This window comes from Argentina silus (assembly GCF_951799395.1).
Source record: "Argentina silus genome assembly, chromosome: 13".
Lineage (NCBI taxonomy): Eukaryota > Metazoa > Chordata > Actinopteri > Argentiniformes > Argentinidae > Argentina > Argentina silus.
The window spans coordinates 11,705,976-11,731,456 of record NC_139667.1 but is presented as its reverse complement, the minus strand read 5'-3'; the positions used below and the strand labels follow the sequence as shown (position 1 = coordinate 11,731,456).

General features: G+C 42.1%; 1 protein-coding gene across 1 annotated transcript in view; it reads right to left on the bottom strand.

Annotated features, from left to right (window-relative positions):
- alk (ALK receptor tyrosine kinase) overlaps positions 1-25,481 on the bottom strand; it is a gene marked incomplete at its 5' end in the record, with an annotated part of 253,051 nt that overhangs the window by 89,546 nt on the left and 138,024 nt on the right. Inside the window, one exon of the mRNA XM_083682991.1 lies at positions 19,455-19,659. Coding sequence (XP_083539117.1) covers positions 19,455-19,659 — 205 coding nt within the window. The remainder of the gene's footprint in view (positions 1-19,454; positions 19,660-25,481) is intronic.

The window sequence follows — 25,481 nt, the reverse complement described above, 5'->3', positions numbered from 1 at the left end:
ACATGTGGACAGATGACCTCCTTGGTCCTGCATTAGGTCTTGAGGATTAACCCACTTTCGCTACCATATGACCAAGAGAAGAGATACCAGGAGAATTCTGCAGAATGCAGGTTGGCAGCAAATTATTATTTCTCCTCTGAACCTAAAAAAGGAAAACAACTTGATCGTACTGGCTTTCTTGCTACACCACATGTATGTGGAAAGATACCAACGTTTCAGTCAACATGCAGTACCTTCATCAGGGTGTTTACAAAATTTTTTTTTTTTTTATATACTTTTTTTTTATATACTTTTTACTGTATATACTATACTATACTATACTATACTATACTATACTATACTAACTATCCAAGAGGAAAAATAACATTTTAGGAAACATTTTTCCCTCACCCAAACAAAAAATCTTTAGGTTTTACTGCTCAACAAATACAAACTAGTGTTACAAACAACCTGCAAATACAATTCTACACAATCTAATATTTGAGGAACCACAATAACAAACAAATACAAGATCTGTTGCTGAAGTTCTTGTTCTTCTTTCACCTATTCCTAAACAACAGATTAAAGGACTGTGAATGCGTGGAATAATGATGATAGTAATAATGGAAAGCATCCGCCATTTCATTTGGGCTTCATAGGAAAGCTCATTAAATCACAAAGCCTCCGTGAGAATGAGTCGACTGAGCCCCATTTTGATTCGTTTATCATACCAGCTCCGAAGTTTCATTTCCTAATCATCATCCCCTCTCTGATTTGTGGGTAGTAAATGTCAAAGTAAGATCTGCTTGTGTACTAATGAACGTGTGTGTGTGTGTGTGTGTGTGTGTGTGTGTGTGTGTGTGTGTGTGTGTGTGTGTGTGTGTGTGTGTGTGTGTGTGTGTGTGCGCGTGTGCGTGTGCATGTGCGTGTGTGTCTGCATGGGCGTTCCTGGAGCAACAAGCAAGCAATTGTCAACACAAGTTAAAACAAGATACTGTGTACAAGGCTGCTAAACTACTTAGGGGATACATAAAATATCTCAGCTAAATCATCAGAAACAAGAAGCTGAACTTTGAAGGTTATCTATAAAGCTGTTTTAAATCAAATAGAATTATTTACCAAAAAATATGGAATATAACTTTTTTCCCCCCTCTGATCTCATACATGATTTGAGTTCTACTGTCGTGGGTCGTAAAACCCAAATCTAAATTCATAATATTCACTTTCATTAAGCTTGAGACTGCCAATGCATTTATGCAATGTAATTGGGCTATTTAGTCGACATACTGGGGGTGTGGTCACATGACCCTCTCTGTGGACCTTGCCAAAACTGAGAGGTCTACTCTGCCGTGGGCACATTCTACTGGCCTTAAGGGGTGATGCTGGATGTAACAACAATATACTGTATGTTATATGTCCTGTATGAGACAGCATACAGTGGCAATTGAACAAAATGCTTTTTAAAAGTAATATTGGGCTCAGTTCCACTACGAACACCATTGCAGTTTATTGTAAAAGGTCTGTTTGTACTCAAATCATCCTGTTACGCTTGATGTTAAACATTGTTCTGTCATTATGGGCTTTATTCTCTCTGAAATGGAGATTTCTAAAACCTTTAGAATGGTCTCTATAAAGCCTCCCCTGTCTGCTGTGATGTAAGTGTCATTAGCCGGCTTTCCACAACAGGACAAGATGCCAGGTCGTGCCATGGCCAATTGCTTTTCCACAGATACTCCCAGACTTCACCAGGGCTTACTCCTGGTCTATTCTGTGCTTAAAACTGGTCCTTTTAGCCTCCTCTCCCCCCCTGGTCCTTATGAGGGGTTAGGGACACGGTTTAGAGTGAGGGTAGGATTTTCTTATTATCCAAGTGCTTTAGTTGGCTAGCGGCACTGGTGGATGGCATGCATAATCCAAGTTAGCTTGCTGCAACTACATAATCCAATGGATTTGAATAGCGCTTTTTACAAATACAATTGTCATAAAGTGCTTAAGTTACCATAACCTGTGCTTAAGTTACCATAACCTGTGCTTAAGTTACCATAACCGGAGAATTTGATGTAGTGCTAGTGTCTGCATAGTCGCCACCTTACGAACTGCAGAATGCAAAGAAAATGGAGATCATACGGGGCAAAACTAGAAAGCCCAACCATGGAAATTGTGGCTTGTTCACTAGGTCCAAAGCACCAGAGTTTGAGCACTAGCTGGTGAGTAAGCCTGGGCACCACTGTTGAAAAGCGGCTACTGGGAATATTATCTGTAGGTTTGGATGGAGGACTCCCATCTCTCCTTGGTACCTTTGATCCCATAGAAAGGAACAGGAAATGTTGGTTTGATCTTTTTGCCTTTGTGCTGCCCAAAGCCAACAGTAGAACCCCCCCCTTAAAGCAAGGATACGCCAAGGTGCCGACATCGAACAGGCTATATCGTTTCAAAGAGTGGGCTGACTGGCCTAGGAGGAAAATACCTCCCTTGAGTAGGCAAGATCGATCCATCTCCACTTATCGAGAGAGAACAACCTCGGTGAAAAACTGCAGAATCATTTCTGCCTTTATTTTAATATAAAGAGACGATTTATCCTTGGGCAGACAAAAACCCTCTCACTGACCCTGCTGCGGGATTGGTTGTTTGTAATAGTCCTTCATTAGAGGAGAAAATAAAGACATCTTCCAATGTGGAAGACATTTTAATTTCCAGTGCCAGTCCCCCCGCCCAATTGTTTGATCAATAGTGACTAACAAAAGAGGCAGGAGAGATTACCATGTTAGTGTTGTCTGTGGAATTGGCGTATTGATTTTAATTCCCTGAAAGATAAAATTGTCATGCTGAAGACATAAATGATAATAATTATGCGCTAGTTGGTTCTCAGTGGGGAAAGCTGGATATCTGGAGAAAAAAAAATCTGCATAATCATGTAAATCAAAGCACTACTGGAAATTTCCAAACAGGGCAGGTCATTCAATATTATCAGCATAGCAATGCAGCATTGAATTATGCCATTAAGAAAAGAACACATTTGACAAAACTTGTAAACTCTCAAACTAAATATAACATTGATTGTCTGGTCAGATAGAGAGCAACATACTGTAGGTAAAGTACATTTCAAGTTTTTCATCAAACAGGCAGTTTTGTTTTTGTAGGAGCACAATGACACCCACATGGTTTGCCATATAGGACTATGGGGATTCTCTGTACTGCACCAGCATTGAACTCAAGATGGCTCCGGAGAGTCAAAGTAACAACAAGATAAGAACTGGTACAGATAGATACAGTAAATAGATAGATTAGATTAGATTCAACTTTATTGTCATTGTGCAGAGTACAAGTACAGAGACAACGAAATGCAGTTAGCGTCTAACCAGAAGTGCAAAATAGCAGAAAGTGCAATGAACAGTGTTTGCAGGTAGTGCAATATATGATCAGTAGTAGTGCAGTATAATATAGCAGTGCAGTATAGCAGTATATGAGTACAGTAGCATTATAGCAGAATAAATAGTTACAGTATGAACAGTGTAGCAGCATATGAGCTGTATGGGTAATGCAGTCTAGCAGTATATATGTATTAACAGTAGCATGAGGTAGATAGCAGAATAAATATAAATATGAATATGGAATGCCGTATAAACAGTATAAACAGGTATGTACAGTATGTGCAGTAGTATTAAAGAAAATATAAGGATATGTGCATTATGTGCAGTATGAACAGTATGGACAGGTATGTACAGAAGAGCAGTGGTATGAGTAGGCAGATAGATAGATAGATAGATAGATAGATAGATAGATACAGTTGATAGATAGATAGATAGATAGATAGATAGATAGATAGATAGATAGATAGATATAGTTGATAGATAGATAGATAGATAGATAGATAGATAGATAGATAGATAGATAGATAGACAGATAGATACAGTAGATAGATAGATAGATAGATAGATAGATAGATAGATAGATAGATAGATAGATAGATAGATAGATAGATAGATAGATATCATCCAGCCAAGAAAAAGAACAGAATACTGTGGTACAGTATTTTCCATTAGTTAGAAAATAGGGTTCAGCTAACTGTGACTAACTTCCCTAAGAGCCCTTGAGAGGTTGGCACACACATGTCACAGCAACCTCCTTAAAGGGACCAAGCCTCCCAGAGGACCTGTAAGAGCAGACAGTACCTGGAGACTGGGGGAACATGTTTATGAGTGGTACTCAAGTACTAGGCACTTGAGGAAAAGTAACGCTTGGAGGAATTAAGAAGTGATACCCACCATCTGTTTCCCTCCCAGCAACGACGTTCCGTCATGTACGAGGGGAACAATAAAAATGTCACCCAACTCTTAACTGCGGGTTGACATTTACTCTGATTGACATGGTAGAGTGAGATTGAGATTGATATTTTCAGTCAAGCTCCACAAGGAGTAATTACTGTATGGGTGTGTGTGTGTGTGTGTGTGTGTGTGTGTGTGTGTGTGTGTGTGTGTGTGTGTGTGTGTGTGTGTGTGAACATGTGTGTTTCTCTAGTGGGCATGGTCAATACACCTCCAGAGCTGACAGAACAACATACTTTGGCTCACACCATGAAATGGCAAACCAATTATTTCATAAGCAGTTCTGGCGGCACGCACTGACATACTATATGCCTTTTAGCTGGCACTTTTATCCAAAGAGACTTACATTGCAGTGACTGCAGTACATTTTTCAGTATATAGTGCCTTCGGAAAGTATTCAGACCCCTTCACTTCTACCACATTTTGTTGTGTTATAGACTCAATGTAAAATTGATTAAATTACAGGAATTTTCATTTAATCCATTTTAAATTGAGTCTATAACACAACAAAATGTGGAAAAAGTGAAAGGGTCTGAATACTTTCCGAAGGCACTGTATATGGTCCCTGCACAAATCCAACCCACAACCTAAGCGTTGTTAGCGCCATGCTCTACCAACTGAGCCACAGCGGACTTGTTGTTAGGAAATTGTTAGGATTTTCTAAATCAAAACCACTATATTTAGTGTGGGAACATTAAGTGTGGTTAAAAGTCTATATGAGTGAGAAGGATTTCTCCATTCTGCTCGCTGCTGCCCGCCACTATGGTGTCGCTGCTGCCCGCCACTGTGGTGTCATGGCAAACATTTGTATCAAGCAAATATATTAACATGGATCTGGCTTCTATAGATAGTCCGTGAAGAGATCTCCGCTACACTTCATTTGAAATGACATCCTGTGAAACTCAAACCACAGGTGGCTACCTGCACAAACATCTGGAGTGGGCTGCTGATTATACAGACACCGGGCTCTTCACACTGGAGTGGGACTGCAAGACATTGATGGATGAAAACAAACATTTCAGATAGAAAATAGACCAGCTGGAAAACCACAGCCGAAAATTCAATGTTTGAGAGCTTGGCTTTTCAGACAGAGGGCCTTTGAAAACAAACTTGGGCCTGTTAGTCCAGGTTAACATCGCACGTTGGGTGCAGCTCACAATGATTCACGTCGCATGATTGTGAGATTATACAGTCCTGAAGTCAAGAGAGAAATTGTCTGTTTGGCTGCAGAATCCAAGGCCTTAATCTACAAAGGAAAGAGGATCAGCATCTACCTGGACTTGATTGGTGAGGTGCTGAAACAGAGGCCTACATTCAGGGAGGTAAGGTTCCAGCTACGCAAGCTAAAGCTAAGAAACGGCTTCATCCCAGCGACACTCATCCCGACCTTCCTGAACTCAACTCACATGTTTGCCACTGTAGAGGCTGCGGAGGAGTGTTTCCAAGAGCACATTAAACCCATCATGCATGCTGAGCTAGATGCTGCTACCTAGTGATGAACTAAAATCAGGTATGCCATATCATGCTGGGCCATGGTGCTGTAGCTCAATTATGACTGTGAAAACATGAAAAGTAATGGATTATTATTATTATTATTATTATTATTATTATTATTATTATTATATTCCCTAAACCTAAAACTGTGTATGCGTGTGTACAGGGGTAGGGTGCATCAGTATTGGAATGTGTGTGTGTGTGTGTGTGTGTGTGTGTGTGTGTGTGTGTGTGTGTGTGTGTGTGTGTGTGTGTGTGTGTTTATGTATGGGTGTGTGTGTTCCCGCAGGGAATGGATATGTGTGTTTATATGTGACACCAGACACCATGAAAGAGAAGAGTGGGAGTGCTAATTAATGTGTGTGTGTGTGTGTGTGTGTGTGTGTGTGTGTGTGTGTGTGTGTGTGTTTGGCTTTGTACAGTCTATCATTCTCTATTTGTTTTCTTTGATTTATATGATTCTCTCACATCCAAAAACAAATCAGTGTACAGTGAAATGGTCTATGTATATGAAGTAGGTACTGCGGTACTGTCTTTATGTTATTTTCTATTTTAATGTATATCAGACCTACATAAACGATATGTAAGGGATGCTGTGGCTAAGTAGTGATTATAATTATCATCATTATGTGGTGCTTCACATTTTTTATTTACACCAAATACTTCAATATGTTATATTCAATATGTAAGCTCTTTAAAATACAACATGTGGTATTTTAATGATACTTAAGTCCTGATTAAACACAACCAGTTCATTATTTGTTGCATAGTATTGATCTAATTCAGTGATTCCACTGTTACACTAACGTTAACAAATGAAAGTCTCCAGACGTCTCTTTGGATACTCTGGTTGGTAATGAGGGCCCAGGGCTTCTAGTGTTGAGGATCTGGAGTGTGCCAACAGTCGTGGGATGATAAGTCCTCCAGGACTGGACACAAAAAATAAAAACGAGAACATGGCCATTGCGTAGGAGTTGAAAAAGAAAGTCCCTCGTGGGCCCCCTTTCCCTTTATATTCCTCTTGGAGGACTTTGGAATTAGAGCACCAGACTGCCTTGCTTGAAGTGGATTAATCCAATTTGGGAAGTCAAGAGGGGGATATGAGAGGAGCAAATGTCCCCTCCTCATCTCCTCACTGCAGGTGGAGTATGCAATATGTTTGGTCGGGCTGAGGGGGGGCTCAGTGGTGCACAGGGTGGTACACGGGACATCTGTGCTATGGCAACCAGCCAGGAGTGTGTGCTGCTCAACTTGTGCTCCAATGGCAAATATCATGGAGCAGAGCAAACAGAAAACAAAGGGATGTACCTCCATAGGTGTTCTGGCAGTATACAAATGTAATAGTCTCTAAAGATGAGTGATTTTGAGCTAAAAAAATAACAATTTTCAGCTACAAAAATCATCATGCGCTGCGGTTCAAAGAGATTTCACGACTCACACTGTGTAGGAGCATCCAATTCATAGTCACTGATAGACAGAATACACCACTTCCATCATTTATCTACATACCTCTTCTATGTGTGTCTCTTTTTGAGGAAGCACCACAGCTCATTCCGAAAGCCCTTTTGCTATTCCTTTTCCCTGACCACATGGCAGGAATAATACACACACGTAACTTCAAAGGCTGTCTTTTTGGATTTGCTCCAGTATTTCAGACAGTGATTAAAAACAAACTTTATAGCGGACGGCAACGGCAGAAAAACATTCAAGTTTGATGATGCGACACAACACTGGGGGTGTCCTCTCCTATGATACAGTTGCTCCTCACAGGCAGACTGGGAGACTAGACAGACAAGGGGGCAAAGAAAAAAAGGTCTTTCTCAGCATTCACTTTGATGCAAAGTGCATTTCAAGCTCAGGTGCTACAGTACGCGCGTTTCATGTCTGGGTTGTTTTCCCCTTAGGTCATTCGACAAAGGTGATCAGCACAACACAAAACTAGGACGCTGCTCCCTTGCTAGTTTCCCTCAAACTCAGTGGGAAGGGACATACAATGTAACCTGAACAATGCAATTAAAGATGATAAGATGAGAGAGAGTGAATGTGAAGGGGGAAAATATAGACAAGAACTGGACTTATGTAACAGTCTGGGAAGAAGAAAAGAAGTCCATCTATCAGAGGCAATTTAATATTCAGCGAGGCTCTCTGGGAGAGAGGGGGACTTTTGCATGCTACTGCAATGCATCTGAAGTTGACAAGACATTTCTCATCTAAGAGTGCATATATGAAGCTCCAATGTTTAATTTCCTAAGTGAGTTTACTTTATATAAGACTCCACTAGGAGCAGCTTCAAAAACAATTCTGAGACACTGTAATCATGTTCAATCAGAGAGGGAGAGAGAGAGAGAGAGAGATAGAGAGAGAGAGAGAGAGAGAGAGAGAGAGAGAGAGAGAGAGAGAGAGAGAGAGAGAGAGGGTGGTGGGGGGGGCAGAGACAGACAAAGAGAAGAGAAAGAGAAAATAAAAAATAAGTGACAGAATATATCTGTAAAATGAGAGGGACAGGGACATGGCAGTCTTAAAATATATATGGATGCTGCAAAAATTGTTCCTAGTCTGTTAAGGTAACAACTGAATTTGTTTGTGGACTTGTCAAGAGTTCTGCTGATTTAGGAAAGTGGTTGGTAATGTGAATGATACACGTCTGACTGAAGTTCATGTACTGTAGGTAAACCATTTTGGACATGGGAACATCATTGGCCCCCAGGCAATACCATTTGTTGACCCCCTCCCAAATCCTTGTGCCCAATCCCTATGATTACATTTACAAGACATTCTGAGCTACTATACAGAATTGGTAGTGACTGCAGTAGAGAACCAACTGGTAAAAAGAAAGCAGTAGAAAGTATTAAGTATGTAGTGCGAACAGTAAATGGTCTTTGAAAAGGTATAGTAAGTTAACTGTCTGCAATTCCCTGTAAGTTACCTTAGTACTTCACAGACTATTAATTAGCGTATACAGTAGATAGCAGTTAAAGTATTAACAGTTACAACTAATTAGTTGATATTGTGCAGTATAGATATTCTGTATAGAGCCACTTTCAAATCATACATAACACAAAATCAGTCAGCATTCTCTCTCTTTCTGGTGTGAAAACCTTCTGTTTTCGTAGCTTGATCTAATTGGTTAGATAAAGTGCAGTGGTTTCCTTTAGGATTTGAAATGCTTGCTTGAAATACCATGGTATTTTTTCCCAGTTGAAAGCCTCTGATATTTCTCTGAGTTTGAAAGGGGTAGACAAAAAAATTAAATTAATGAGGAAAATTTGCACTGATAGGTCTTTTCAACTTTTTGTAAGGCTTGCAATTAAAGTTTTGCCAACTTGGTTGTTTTCAGTGTTTTATATTTTGCAGTCTCTATTCCTATTGCTATCTCTATCACTACATTTGGACTTTTATTTAGGCTAAAAGGCAGATATTAGTTTAGCTGCCTGTATAACATTTTCATTTTGATGTGTTAGCCCAGCTCATCACGTCAAATTTGATTCTTCACCCAAAGGGCAGGTGCTAACCACAGGCCTGAAAGGAACTCTCTGGTGACCAAGCCTCGCTCTAGCAAATTCTTGCATTTTTATAGGTCAAATAAAGTAAGGGCATGTGGTTTGTGATTACTCTGATAGAGGCTAGAAATACTGAAAGCTTACAATCTATTTTGATACCAACATTTTTCCTCCAGTTTCTACAGTCTAGTGTACACTCTACATAACTAGTATCTGTTTGTCTGTGCAGAGGTCGCAAGGTAGTTAAGGTGGGAAGTGTTTACATGTGTGTGGATGGACTGTATGCCCATACACTATGCATATTTGTGAGTAAAAGAAAAACTGAAGTAACACCTTTCTGAGCAGTGTACCTTTAAAGGCAGCAACAGTGGCCGCGGTGGTGGTGGGGATGCTTAGGGGAGTCTAATTTGCATATGAAACAGCAGAACGGAGATGAAGGCTTCTGGGAAGCCATCCTTGGCAGCCTGGGGTAGGGAGAGAGAGGGGAGGCTGGAATGGTGTGTTGGGCAAGGCGGGGTATTTAAACTTCAAACGCTATCACGCCTTGTGTTAAAAAAGAAGAAAACGCCTTCCCTTGGATCCCACACAGCCACAGGGCCTGACTAAACTCCCACAATGCCCAACTTTCTTTTGGTTTGTTTGTTTGGCGATACCGCTTTCCTTTGTTTTTTTCTCCTTCTCTGCTGTGATGTGTACACAGTGTTTATCTCTGTTGAGTTCACCAAATACTGTGTACTCAATAGAGCGACACTTTCAAGGTGCAATCTATCACTTCTTTGTCCCCTGTGGCCACTGGATGAAATGCACCAACAATCGATTGTCTAACAAAACAAACACATACAGTACAAAAGGCTGTGGCTGGGCATACAGTACCTGACCAGAGACTATTTTCTTATGTGGTACACACAGTTTGACCGTAACAATATCCCTGACCCTATCTTTAACCTTAACCCTTATGCTATAATCTACAACATTAACCAGAGGTAAACATTATCACTATTCCTCAAAACATGGTGTGCAATTGGGCAGAGCTGTGCATTTTGATCTCCAGTTCCGTAAGAGGATATATTCAAACCATACACTGAGTAGGCAAAGAGTAGGAGTTCTATCCTCAGTGGATGAGATGTGTAGTCAAAACAAAACAAAACCTCTAAACCTTTTGCTGTTGTTGTTGTTTTTGTCATTTAGCAGACGCTCTTATCCAGAGAGACCTACAATAGGTACATTTGTCTAAAGTAAATGAATCAACTATACATCACAGTCATCGTAAGCAAAACCTTCCATAAAAATAAGTGCCACAGGCAGTCACAGTGCTAGGGAAAGGAAGAAAGGCCCCTCTCTGTTCTCTAAATGAGCCACTGAATGCGTTGCCTCTGGCAGTCTTCCCAGATCCTGCCATCCAGGGCTGGTGCTACCCTATCAGCCGTCCCGCTCTGGCGGTCCTGATTCGAGAGCTGAGGGTCAGCTCTGGCAGGCACTAAATGGAGACCAGAGGAGCTATGAAGGCCAGCCATGGCCAAATTAACTGCTTTGACACCGTAGTGTGGACCCCTAGGCGGCCTATACTTCTCCTTCTTGTTTTGGCCTTAGTAATGTTTCCCAAGTACGGCTAAATTTATACACACACAGGCACGCATGCACGCACACACACACGCACGCACCCACGCATTTATACACACACAGCCACGCATGCTCACACGCACACGCACGCGCCCACGCCCACGCCCACGCCCACGCACTCGCACACGCACTCGCACACGCACACGCACACGCACACGCACACACACACGCACACACACACACACAGAGCCAGATGGATATGTTGGGCTCTGAGGCTCTTTATCCCTACGCAACTGATTTGAAATACAAAAAGGTTTGAATTACGCCAACTCAAACCACAGACTGCTTCAAAGCATTAAGCACACTTTATACCTTCAATCCCTAAACAACACACTCTGGATGTAGTGATAACAAGAAACTCTGTGGGGCTGTAGTACTGTAGGCTGTATCTGAAGAACTAAGTAGTACAAATGCAGGGCCTGTGTGATACGATGAATTCAATGTAGTTAGATGAGGCAGAGACGGACAACCTATTGTGAAGTAACTATGGCGACCCACTGCCAGGTTCGAGATGTAACTATGTCATTACTAAGAAAAACTAAAGCTGCATCAGTACACTAGTTCATTAGTCATCATGAAGCTCTAGTATGCTCTCACATCATGAAATGAGACTTATTAACAATAACAAGAGTCATGGTAATGCCACCCCCTGGATGCCCTCTGTAAAGGTGATGTAACTACTGCACAGAGGACCAATTTCCTCTAATGTTCATCATCTCAGAATGAAGAATACCGTATGCAGACTCACCACATGAAAAGAAGGCAGAATAATTGTTGTTATACAAAACTCAGGAATTATGTCATTTGAGGATATTACTTTTTTAGTAAGGCTACATACATATATATATTGACCATCCTTCAAAGAAGAGTGTTATCCAACATTTTTTGGGGCGATTTAAAGAACTGAAATGTTAATGTCTTACTGCCTCAGTCCAATGAATTAATGCCATTAATGTGTAATGCAACAGCTCTTCACAGAGAAGGAACATAAAGTGTCACTTGGATATTCCATGAGCAGCACACTCAATGCTGCTTTCGATTTTTCAAGTGTAGAGTACACTCACCAAACACTTTATTAGGAATACCTGTACACCTTCTCACGGTGGAGGTGTAATGGTGTGGAGAATGTTTTCTTGGCACACTTTGGGCCCGTTAATACCAATCAATCATCGCTTGAATGCCAGAGCCTATTTGAGTATTGTTGCTGATCATGTGAATCCCTTCATGGCCACAATTTACCCATCTTCTAATGGCTACTTCCAGCATGATAATGCACTGTGTCACAAAGCAAAAGTCGTCTCAAACTGGTTTCATGAACATGACAATGAGTTCAGTATTCTTCAGTGGCCTTCCCAGTCACCGGATCTGAATCCAGTAGAACACCTTTGGGATGTGGTAGAACGGGAGATTCACAGCTTGAAAGTGCACCTGAAGAATCTGCAGGAATTGCGTGGTGCAATCATGTCATCATGGACCAGAATCTCAAAGGAATGCTTCCAACATCTTGTGGAATCAATATGCCACCAAGAATTGAGGCTGTTTTGAGAGCAAAGGGAGGTCCTACCCAGTATTAGTATAGTGTTCCTAATAAAGGGGGGCCCTACCCAGTATTTGGTTTGTGTTCCTAATAAAGTTTTCGGTGAGTGTATAGTGGCATCGAAAAATCTATACAGATCGCTAATGAGTGGCTGCACTGTTGACGTGTGTGCTCCAGTGGGTGTGCAACAGCACCTGAAGCGATTGCTAAGAGATTGCTTGGTGCACTGCACAGCGTGTTAGTAATTGCGTAGTTCTCATGGATTTTTCAATTACAACAACTAAAGCAGAATAAAGAATGGGCTATTGTGCAACTTTTTTAAATGCACATATAAATAAGACAACATGTTTAAAAGTGTGGTAAAGACTGACCTGCTTGATTGTTGTTTGATTGCTTGATTATTGGTATTTTGACCAGTGAGAAAACGCATTGAGTAGCCTGAGGGGAGACGAATTGTTAAGAGGTACAGAGAGAGAGAGAAGGAGAGAGAGGGAGAGAGAGAGAAAGATTCAACAATGCACGCACAGACAAATGAATAAAGCCTCCAGAATAGCATGGTCTCTCTCTCTCTCTCTCTCTCTCTCTCTCTCTCTCTCTCTCTCTCTCTCACATGCCATGGAAACTGTTTCTGAAGTACAGTATACGGTGCTGTACATAACAGTGGAATATGCAGCACATGGAATGCTGTTTTCATAAAGAATGTTAAGATAGTGAATGCACTGAAAAGAGTGGTTCGAGTGACACTCCAAAGTATTATGATATAATTACAAGGGTTGATTTATGAGGCCACATTATGAAAACACTTAAGCTTCAAAAGTGAAAATTAGTCAGAAATGAATTTAATGGATTTCTTTTTTTTTTATTATTAGAAAATATATCCCTTCTCTCTACTAGTTGGATCATCACCTACAATTACGAGTGCTCTCCACACTCTGTGAATTCTGATCTGTCTCTTTCTGCTATCGGGAATGATGCAGTATTCTGGATTATCGTCCCCCAGGCAACAACACGTCTCAGGAGATTCTGTGGTCTTATTTGAATTTTTATTCTACATGACAGTTTATATTCTAACCCATGAGTCATTCTAATAATGCTTAAAGGGATAGTTCAGGTTTTTTGATGTTTGACCTAATTTTCCACTTAATGTACTTGTAGACTAACATGAGGTCTAACAATGACAACATCTAACATCGACAAACCTGAACTATCCCTTCAAGTATGATTTAGAGCAAAAGTCCCACCAAAAATGACTCTCACCTGTAAATAATGAGGCATCCACCCATGAGCCTCAAAAGAGGGTACATAAAAAGATTTATATGTTTTCCACTTACTGGTGCTTCAAGATCCACTCCCACCCATTCTGCTCTGTCCTTATTGTCTGTTTACCTTTCCAATGTCATACTGTTTCTATACAATCTGTAAAAATAAGTAGTTTTTTTCCACCCCAGGAAAAACAATAAAGCAAGGTTGCATTCAAGGGTGCAATGTTTTGTATCGTATTGTTCTTCTGTCTTATGGATTTTAAATTGAACACCAGAGGCCATGCCATGATAATCATTACTTGAAACAATGCAAATCAGTTCACTCTCATCATTGTGATCTTGAATGCAACCTACAGTAGTAAACATCAATTACTTGTCAACCAAACTCCTGCGTCAAATGCCCATTCACTGAATAATGCCTTGAGATGACGATGACTTGAGATGATAGCTAGCATTTTAATAGCCAAGGTTAATACTCAACAAAAGGCAAGGACACAGGACATCAATTAGCTGTCTAATTTCTAAATCCATTGGTGAATTTCTCTTTGTGTTCTCACTGTTTCTTCTGATCAGAGTGTTATCCCCAGCAGAGTGGAAGAGAGGAGTGGGCTCTGCTTGACTTGGCTCAGAGGAGTGGTATTGTGTGGGCGGATGGCTCCAACTGACTACAAATGAGAGCAGAAATGCAAACTCGGATCTGTCACACATGTAACAACCGTTTCCCTGATGTGCATCCGGACACACACACAGCCACGCAAGCATGCATAAAATGAACCCAGAAGTCTCACTCCCTAACCCCTGTGTGAAACACATATGACAACACACCGTGAAAACAACATCCACCCTGCTAATCTGGGATTAGACACACTGTAACAGAATATGTGCTTTCATCAACTGAAGACTAATTGGAGGCACACTTTTGAGGAGGTGCAGTACCTAACCTCAAGATGGCGCCTCATACGGTTGCCACGGTGTGTTGGTGCGCACTTTTTTGTTTGTTTATAGTCTTTAATTCCGTTAATTGTGATTCCACTAAGTTTACTTTCACGAGGGACGAGATGCTTAACATCAGGGACTCAACACCATCTGATTTATGTCCCAACTTTCTCGCCTCATCTGTGGATTTACTGGACATTCTGGTCAAAGGTGCTCTGGCCCTTGGCCAAGCAGTGCGACGAAGGCGCCGGCGCTGCAGGCTTTAGTGCGCTTTAGGGAGAGAGGATTACGCTCGCCTCAACCGGGAACACTCCTCTCAAATGTCCGCGCACTGTGCAACAAAATGGACGAATTGCGTCTTCTTATCAGGACAAATAGAGACTTTTCGCTCTCTTTTGTTTTGTGTTTCACGGAATCATGGCTGATGGAATCGACATCGGACTCCGCTGTACATGTGCCCGGCTTTCAGCTGTTACGGGCAGATCGCGACCCGATTTCTACTCGCAAGGTGAAAGGAGGTGGGATCTGTTTCTATATAAATCAATGCTGGTGCAACGACGTGAAAGTGATTTTGCAAACTTGTTCTCCTGACCTGGAATCATTTTCCATCACCTGCAGACCGTTTTACTCTCCATGTGAATTCACTTCTTTTATATTGGCTGGAGTTTACATCCCCCCGCAAGCTGACGTGAAAGTGGCTCAACGTCAACTCGCCGACCAAATATTAGGAGTGGAGAGAAGGAGAACAGACACGTATTCCCCAGTTATTGTCCTTGGGGACTTTAACATGGGCAGCTTAACTCACGAACTCCCCAAATATAAACAGTTAATCAAATGCCCGAACAGAGAGGAGAAGATTCTGGATCACTGTTACATCATCAGCAGAGCTTATCACGCAGTTCCCCGCGCGGCTCTGAGACTATCTGATCACGCTCTTATTCATCTGATCCCGGCATACAAGCAGAAACTAAAACTTTCTAAACCTGCTGTGAGGACATCAAAGAATTGGAGTTGCAGAGAAGCAGTGGAGCAGCTGCGTGACTGCCTTGACACCACAGACTGGGACATTTTTAGGACTGCTTCTAACAGCCTGGACAAATACACGGAGTCTGTGACGTCATACATCAGATTCTGTGAGGACAGATGTATTCCAACACGCACCAGGGTGAGTTACAACAATGACAAGCCCTGGTTCACAGCAAGACTCAAACAGCTTCGTTTGGAGAAGGAGAGGGCTTTCAGGAGTGGAGACAAGGTTCAGACTAGCTAAATACACGTTTGGCAAGGAGATTAAGGAGGCCAGACGACAGTATTCAAAGAAGCTAGAACAACAGTTTGCAGCCAACAACTCCTCGTCAGTCTGGAAAGGCCTTCGAGTGATCACAGACTGCAAAACCAAATCCCCCCACTCTATGGAAGACCTCAGACTTGCAAATGACCTGAACGACTTCTACTGTAGATTCGACAGACAATTGAGCAGCCCTGACTCTGACCCACAAAACCAACCCTCCCCCACAGCTATCACACCTCTCCTTCCCAGCCTGGACAGAGACGCTAACCTCTACAGCCCCCTCCCCCCCGTCGCACCTCTCTCCATCCAGGAGAGAGACGTTAACAAACTGTTAGAGAAACCGAACCCCCGCAAGGCAGCTGGACCAGATGCTGTCTCCCCCTCCACACTGAAGCACTGTGCAGACCAGCTGTCTCCAGTGTTTACGGACATCTTTAACACCTCACTAGCTGAATGCATGGTACCTGCCTGCTTCAAAACATCCACCATCATCCCAGTTCCCAAAAAGCAGAGGATCACAGGCCTTAATGACTACAGACCAGTCGCCCTGACCTCTGTGGTAATGAAGACCTTTGAGCGCCTCGTGCTCACCCACCTCAAGGCCATCACCAACCCCCTCCTTGACCCACTGCAGTTTGCCTATAGAGCCAACAGGTCTGTAGACGACGCAGTCAACATGGGACTTCACTTCATCCTACAGCACCTAGACTCCCCCGCCACCTACGCCAGGATCCTGTTTGTGGACTTCAGCTCTGCATTTAACACTATCGCCCCAGCTCTCCTCCAGGATAAGCTATCCCAGCTGAGCGTGCCTGAGCCCACCTGCAGGTGGATCACTGACTTTCTGACAGACAGGAAGCAGCAGGTACGGCTGGGCAAGCTTGTCTCGGAGCCCCGGACCATCAGCACCGGAGCCCCACAAGGCTGTGTGCTCTCTCCTCTACTCTTCTCCATCTACACCAACAGCTGCACCTCTAGCCACCCTTCTGTCAAATTCCTGAAGTTCGCGGATGACACTACCCTCATTGGATTAATCTCCATGGTGATGAGGTCGTCTACAGGGAGGAAGTTGACAGCCTGGCTTCCTGGTGCAGCCAGAACTACTTGGAGCTGAACGCCCTAAAAACTATAGAGATGGTAGTAGACTTCAGGAGAAGCCCAGCCCCAACCGCCCCCCTCATTATGTGTGACTCCCCAGTTAACATTGTGAAGTCATTCAGATTCCTGGGGACAATAATTTCATGTTCTTCTGAATTTCTTCCTACGGCAGCTGAAGAAATTCAACATGCCGCAGAAAGTGATGGTTGAGTTCTACACGGCCATCATTGAGTCCATCCTCAGCTCATCAATCACTGTCTGGTTTGCTGCCTCCACTGCCAAGGACAAAGGCAGAATGCAGCGGATCATTCGGTCAGCCGAGAAGGTCATCGGCTGCAACCTGCCATCTCTCCTGGACCTGTTCCACTCCAGGACCAGTAAGAGAGCAGGAAAAATCATCGCTGATCCTTCCCATCCTGGTCATCACCTCTTCCAGAGACTTCCATCCGGCAAAAGTTTCCGGTCAATCAAGACTAAAACATCGCACCACCTGAACAGTTTCTTCCCCATGGCAGTGGGGCTCACAACCAAGCCCCTTACCCCCCTGCCTCTCTCTGACCCTCCTCCCCCACCCCAACACATTCACACAAACAATGCACTGACAGTGTAATTTATAATTATTGAAAATTATTCTAATTTATAGTGTACATGCCCCACAACCATTTCACAGTCTCTTGTGCCTACAAGATGTATTGTTCTGCTGCTCTTTTTTGTAAATTTGTAAATTATTATTTTTGTTAATACTTTGCTATTTTGTAAATTTCTTGACAATATTTGCTATTTGTTTTCTATGTCCATGCACCAGCCTCACCAAATCAATTTCCTGTATGTGCAAATATACTTGGCCAAATAAAATAATTCTGATTCTGATTCTGATTCTGTGTGATATCTCTCTCTCTCTTCCCCCCTCCACCCCTCCCTCTCTCGCTCTCGTTATTGTGAATGTGTCCATCACTTCATTACTTGAAAGTGCCACATCTTTCTGATATTCAATTGTGAAATATCACAGAAAGACAGTTTCCCATAATTTGATTCGCAAATATTTCATTTGAGGCAGGCTAGGGCATTTACAATAGGATGTTCAGTTCAGATGGACCTAGTGTCGTCAGCACAACTAGTTCAATCATAAGGGATGGAAGGCAGAGACTGCTGACCTTACCTGTACAACAGGGGAGGCAGAAATCGGAGGATGGGCTCATTGTAACACATTGTAACAAATGGAATTAGGAATGGTATGAAACACCGTCCTCTCATTTCTGCCTCCACCATCTTCCTCTCCTGTACATCCCTATCAATGAGAATTGGGTATCATTCCAAAGCATATATATACTGTATCAGGGTTTTCTTACTCATAAACAGAGCCTGTTCTTTCCTTGATGACCTGACCTGATTAGGAAAACCCCCCCAGGCCCTAGTTACAGTACCAGTCAAAAGTTTGGACACACCTTGCCAAGAGTGTGCAAAGCTGCCATCAAAGCAAAAGGTGGCTACTTTGAAAAATCTAAAATCTAAAACATATTCTGGTTTGGTTAACACTTTTTTGTTTACTACAGAATTCCATATGTGTTCATAGTTTCATAGTTTTGATGTCTTCAATATTAATCTACAATGTAGAAAATAATAAAAAAATAAAGAAAAACCATTGAATGAGAAGGTTTGTCCAAACTTTTGACTGGTACTGTATATAGGCTGTAGGGTGCTTCCTTTTCTGGTCAGGTCTTATGGTTAGGAAACACTCTGGGCCTTGTTCACAAACACTGAGTGAAGAGGCAGAACAGGGTGATGCACTTTATTGGCTGCCAGCTTGCATGGCTGAACACACACATCCTGTTCCACCTGGGTGATTTGCAGTGTTGCAGAATGAGGTAAACAACCGCAGTCGTAGAGCATGTAGAAGGACGGCAACACCTGGAGGGTCCCGCTGGTTGTTGACATGATTATTCGCTTGCTGGGTTTTTGTCATGGCGTCTTTTTTTGTTTTTCGGTGTGATTTTGTTTGTGTGCTTTTTAGGTTTGTAGGATGGTTTGTTAGTGCAATGAAGTCCTCCGGCCGCTACAGCTCTGTTTGTTTGTGTGTTAGCTTGCATATGTGTCTGTGTCTGTGTCTGTGTCTGTGTCTGTGTCTGTGTCTGTGTCTGTGTGTGTGTGTGTGTGTGTGTGTGTGTGTGTGTGTGTGTGTATGTGTGTGTGTGTGTGTGTGTGTGTGTGTGTGTGTGTGTATGTGTGTGTAAATGTGCATGTGTGTCTCTCTATACATATGTATACTGGAGGTGCACATGTTTGCATCTACATTCATTTGGATGTACAGTACACATGCTTGCTGATGATCATACCACAAACTCCCCCATACAGTCAGTCAGTAAGATAGGGTCACCTTAGCATGCAGTTACAATAGAGGAGATGCCTGCTCACCCAGTGATGCGTGGTAGCGTGTCCGTGGAGAGGATGGCCAGCGGTGGTTTGTCCCTCTCGATGAGCCACACTGTGTAGCAGCCGCTCTGCTGGGGGTGCAGGAACACGGCCATGTCCAGACCACAGTGGTCTCCACCTCCCCACAGCCAGGGGCTCAGGACCCAGGGACCCCCAAATGTAGAGCGGTTCACCCACAAGAACTGACCTGATGGGGGGGTGGGGGTGGGGAGAAAAAGAGAGTATGTTGAGGGAAAGTTGTTGGAGTCGTGCCTTTCACAATGTAGAAGACCATGAGCCCAAAGTTACAGTAGTTACATGTCAATGATATATCAATGACATGAGAAAAAAAGAGAATTAAATCAAAGCTGTGTCTATGAGCTTTGATATGAAGTCCCCTCTCTCTTTCCGACTCACTTGAGTTCATTCAGTCAGGCAGTTCACTAGAAACAGGAGGAGGGTGGGGGGGCGGGGGACTACAAAGACTGTCTGCTTTAAAGGCGACGGAAATCATTTTTTAATGCACTAATAAAAAAGTAGGGATCAGGGAGTAAGAGGAAACCAGCAAAACAACAGACAAGAAATAAAAGGAAATTCTGTAGAACAAGAGTTTCTCATTTTTCCAAGGGAAATCCAACAAGGATTTAATGTGACTTTTGTTTTGTTTTGTTTTTCCACGGAGGTGAAGATGGAGTGTGAATCTTGCTTGGCTTCTGGTTTCACAAATCTGATAAAACTGTCATGTGTTTATGACTTTTTCATAAACATGTATGTATGTAATACTCTCACAGGAAGATTTCTCTACCATATAGGCTTCAGTGGTATCAGAACGTATCGAGACCATACAGTACTAACTAGAACACCTATGTATTATATGTCACGCCACCAATCCACAACCTTCTTCTGACGATACGTGAAGCTCTGTCACTGGAATGAGATATGGTAATGATGAGAAAATGGAGTCTCTCATCCTCCTTATGGGTGGGATTATCATACGCTGTCAATCATCATGATTCCACCTATTGGAAAGTCTTTGATGTTGGAGAGCTCAGCGCTTCTACCGAGCCATATGGATCAGTGAAGGCGTGATATTCCTACATGTATGTTTCCTCAGTCACGTTTAGACTGTTATAAGTCACAGTGCAGTGTTTGAACCACCTGTGCTCATTTCACAGCTTTTGGAAATGACGTTATTCACAGTGAAAAAGCAGCAGAGCAAATGTTTTTTCAATCGTATCACACTTTTTTTGCATAGAGGAGACTAAGTAGGCTTTTCAGCGTCACACTTTTCCTGTGACAACAATTCTAAGGCTAAGAGGGCCTACAGCATAAGAACAAAAGTGGTAACAAATTGGTATCTCAATACATGAAAATGGTGACTGGCATGTAGAATACTTGATAGTGTTGGATTAGCAGTTAGACAGTAAGAGGATTGGCCTTGTGTCTCTGTTCCCACTTGTGCTTTACAAGGTTGTTCCATCCTATCACCTTTCTCTAAAATCAACTACGGGTCATCAAAAACAATGGAAAATTTAAAGGTCCTCTCATTATTATTCCAGTTAGGCCTCTTTCAGTTTCTCTTCCCATTTGCATGCTCTATAAAGCACAGAGGCTGCAGACAATTTGGCACGGAGGCTAGGAGCCTTTCCAAAACGTTCCAGGCGTTGCCTGCCCACACACTTTCTCTGCAACCGGCAGTGATTTGATACAAAGCTGCTTTCAGACTCCACCTAAAAAGGATTTTATACCAAAGGGGAGAAAAGCATCATTCAATGTTTTCTCCCTGCCTAGATGCAGAAATACCTGCTTGATAGAATTATCGGTAGGTCATAGTTTGACAGCAAACTATAGACGATGCCAGAATTCCATTAGTGGATTTCTGCATCTTTCTGGCATAGCTCTTAACATTGGCAAATACTTGGCTTTTTGGATATTCCTCCCTAAGCCTTACATAAAAAAGCTTTCTTGTTAATACCAAAGTTGCGTCATCATGCGGATTGGTTGAACAGACACTTTTGTCAACAAGGAATAGGATGGCTTATGTTTGACATTTGTTCTTTGATATAGCTGGGTATTTACTGAAGCAGTTTGGGTATAGTTGATTGCTCAAGTGACTTACACAACAGCTTCCGCCTCCACCTGTTCACTCAACCTTAAATTCAGCTACCAAGCTGGAGTGGTATATGTCAAGGTACTCTCACTGTACTCTCACTGCCCTACAATCTACAATCTGGAGTTTACACGCTAAAAAAAGACTTCTCTGGACTTCATTTAAGTCCAATGTTCTCAAGCTGTTTTTTTTTTATATAAAGGCCGTGCCATTTTGCTTCCTGTTTTTTCTTGAAAGAAATACTCAAAGAACAGAAGCACAGTGTGGTGAGTAATTTGGGAAAGTAACGGCAGCTATAACTAGGAGCAGTTCTCAATAAAATGTATTTGATTCAGTCGCACAAAAGCCGGTGAAGGAGGTTTGGAGAGTTATATTTGATTCGAGCTTTACAAACAGGCTAGTCATGTCACACTTGAGAGCTCTAAAAGCTGTATGAAATGTCATACATCACAACATGAGGGAAATCACTTTAGAAGAAGCTAAGAAAATAGAATGTATCGTCCAAAATACACAGAGTTAGACCTTAATGGCAATTTTCAGACATGAATCATTGTGCAATAACACTGTATCACCAGGATGTCACATATCAGATAAAACGTCAACAGTGCTAATGTGGGCCTTTAAGACGCAGATTATTTTTGTGAAAACAATTACATTTGGACATGTTTCTGTTGCTTGAGGGAATCTTCAATGTCTTTGGATTTGGAGTCCATTTGCCATATGAGTACTTGTAACATGGACCATTGTGCCACAGTTAATGGACTTTGTTTGAGGCAATTTCTCATTTAGCTCTGAAGTGCAGATTTAGCATATCCAACACCAGTTATGGCGTATTACGAGGATATTGTCCCCTGAAGGAACTCAATCCCAGAAAACAGAACAGGAATTTGCATCCAAAGCGATAGTCACATCCCAAACCATCACAACGAGCGAGTAAACACTTTCCACAGTGTTCTGTGCTGTTACAGATTCAATCAACTAAAGCGCTTGTTGACAGCATACCAAATCAGTCCAACTGTTGGCACGGCATTCACTGAGATAATATAATCCCAGTTAAAGGCTGAGGGAGGGATAAAAACAAACAATTCAAATGTATTCTTCCAAATCCTCTTACGAAAGACAACGCATTTTCCCTCAGAATGAGCAGGGTTTTGAGTATTCATGACTTCAGACATTTCTAAGGACAGATAACTGTACATTATCACAGCACAGTTAATGGGTTTACAAGACCTCCAAAAGCTTTTTGACCCCCAGAAGCAAAAACGCTGACTTGTTTTTCTTATCCAAATGATGTAGGTAGGCATGCTATGGACATATAGCACAGTTCAGTTGTTTTGTGTTGTGCATATTATTTCATTGTAAAAATATAGCACACAATGACACTGTCCCTCATCAACAAATAACTATGGCAATCATCACCACCAGAAAATCCACTGGATTGAAGTAATCATATTTTTCCACTGTGTACTTCCTGACTCAGCAAGTATTGTATTTTGAGCAGATTCTCTTATTTTTGGATGTGAGTCCACTTCAGGGCCACCATAGCATAAGGAGGTATGCCCCTATTTGGATAATTAGGTCATTTATGTCCAGAAAAGGTGTTACAAGTAGCTTTTGCACACTGCTTAACCCCCAAGGTCCCATCATACCTTTTCAGCTTCACATATCAACTAATTCCTTTACAAATATGTTTACATACAGTAGATTGTACTTAATGGAATCACTATATTAATTTCTTTCGCTGTCCCGATTACACCACTCATTTGGCGATGATACAAAAATGAATTGAAAAGCCTTCGCTAGTCATATTCATTTTGTGATTGCATGGCACATCTTGTTATTCCAAGTCACTCATCCAAATCAGCAGCACCTGTTTGTTTGATTTGCCTTTTCTTTGGGTTTCAATGACTGACAGGTGAAACCTTTGATCTGGCTCCATCCTTGCAGTACAGACACAAAAAGCCACGTCTGCAACAACAAAGTGCACTGGCGCTGATGTAAGGGAGCTGCCAAATAAAGATACAGCGTCTGACTCTCCATCTGTGTGCCCAAAAACATCTCTAATCATTGAGAAGCCTTGTGAAGAAGAACAGGAAAACAAGCGTAGGTCAATTTGGTGTTTTCATAGTGAGTGTTTGTATGTGTTTGATTTGCACAAAAGTGGGTCTTGGTTGGAAGAAAATGACAACTAGATGTTGAAACGTGACGTCCAGAGGTGTGACGGCTACATTTAAGTTTTCATTATATTTGCCCCCTCTAATCACTGATGAGGTGTATTATAATGGAAGTATTCTCTCGCTTCGTCTCATGCACTCTCATTGTCGTTTCGCTCTCTCTCTGTCTCTCTCTCTCACACGCACTGATGCCCTCAGTAACAAATAATGTATGGACATTAACTGCTGTAGCTAAATTTAAGAATATAAATAAATATTCTATTTTTTGTATTCTTAAATTTAGCGTGAATATCTTCCTGTGCCTATGAGTTCACAAGAGCAGACACCTCTTGACCAATCACAACAGTGTTTATGCTCTCGCGCCAAGGAATACAAAATTGCTGTTATACATGCTCCTCATCAGCTTGTTTTACACCGCTAATTTGTGAAAAAAGGATAAAAGGATAAATGGCTAAAAAAAAGTGCAGCCCACACCCAGAGTGGCAAACAGAAAACTGTACTGGTACTACAAATGAAGCCCCTGCTGTTGGGACCAGCTGCTCAGGTCACTGGTATGACCACCAGTTCTGATGCTAGCTGTAGCTCTACTGGTGTTGCTAGCCAAGCTGCCACCAACATGGACAGTTGCATGACGATGAGTGGCTCACAAGGTTGGCCTATTTGAGGGATATTTTTACTCGCCTGAATGAACTGAATCTCGGACTGCAGGGCCTCTCAGCGACGATGTTCAATGTGCGGGACAAAATTGAGGCCATGATTAAAAAGCTGGAACTCTGGTCTGACTGTGTCAACAAGAACGACACTCAAGTGTTCCCATCATTGCACGATTTTGTGTGTGCAAACAAACTCAGACTTGCGGACAGTGTCAAATGTGACATGGGGAAACACCTCGGCGAGCTGGCTGCACAATTACGCAGGTACTTCCCCGAAACAGACGACAGAGATAACTGGATTCGTTATCCCTTTTCTTCCAACAACTCATGCCACCCACCTATGTCTGAGCGAGAGAGCCTCATTGAGATATCCACCAACGGGGCAATGAAAATTGAGTTTAATCAAAAGGCGCTGCTAGATTTCTGGATTGCCTTGCGCGCAGAGCATCCTTAATTGGCAAATCGCGCCATTAAGACTTTGATGCCCTTTGCAACAACTTACCAATGTGAGACTGGGTTCTCAGCTCTCACCAGCATGAAGACAGAGTACAGGCACAGACTATGTGTGGAAAACGATCTAAGACTGAAGCTGTCTCCAATACGACCCCACATTGCAGCGTTATGTGAGGCCATTCAAGCACATCCCTCACATTAATCTGTGGTGAGGTGAGGCATTATGTTCTAAACCCTTTATCAATGGGTGGAACAACACACTGAATCATAATCAAGTGATTATAATCAGTGACTGTAATTATTAAAGCAGAGAGGAAGAAAACAAGTCAAGGAGTTTGAAGAGGCCCCCTCTCATCCACACAATGCACATAAACACAAGTTAATCTCTCAAATTCAGTTTGCAAGGGTTAATGGCTGTCAAATATGGCAAGAGGATGACATCATAGTAGATGAAATCTAATCTAATCACAACAAGCATTCTGAGTACAATACTGTGAACCATATGTTCAGCAAAAAGTTCTCAAGTTAGGATTTTGGTTGATGTGACTTGTTTTGTTGGCATTCATCTTTGCTGAGCCTCTGTCCTCATATCAATTCCCACCCACTCTCTTGCCAAACACTCAAACCTCTAATATCAACA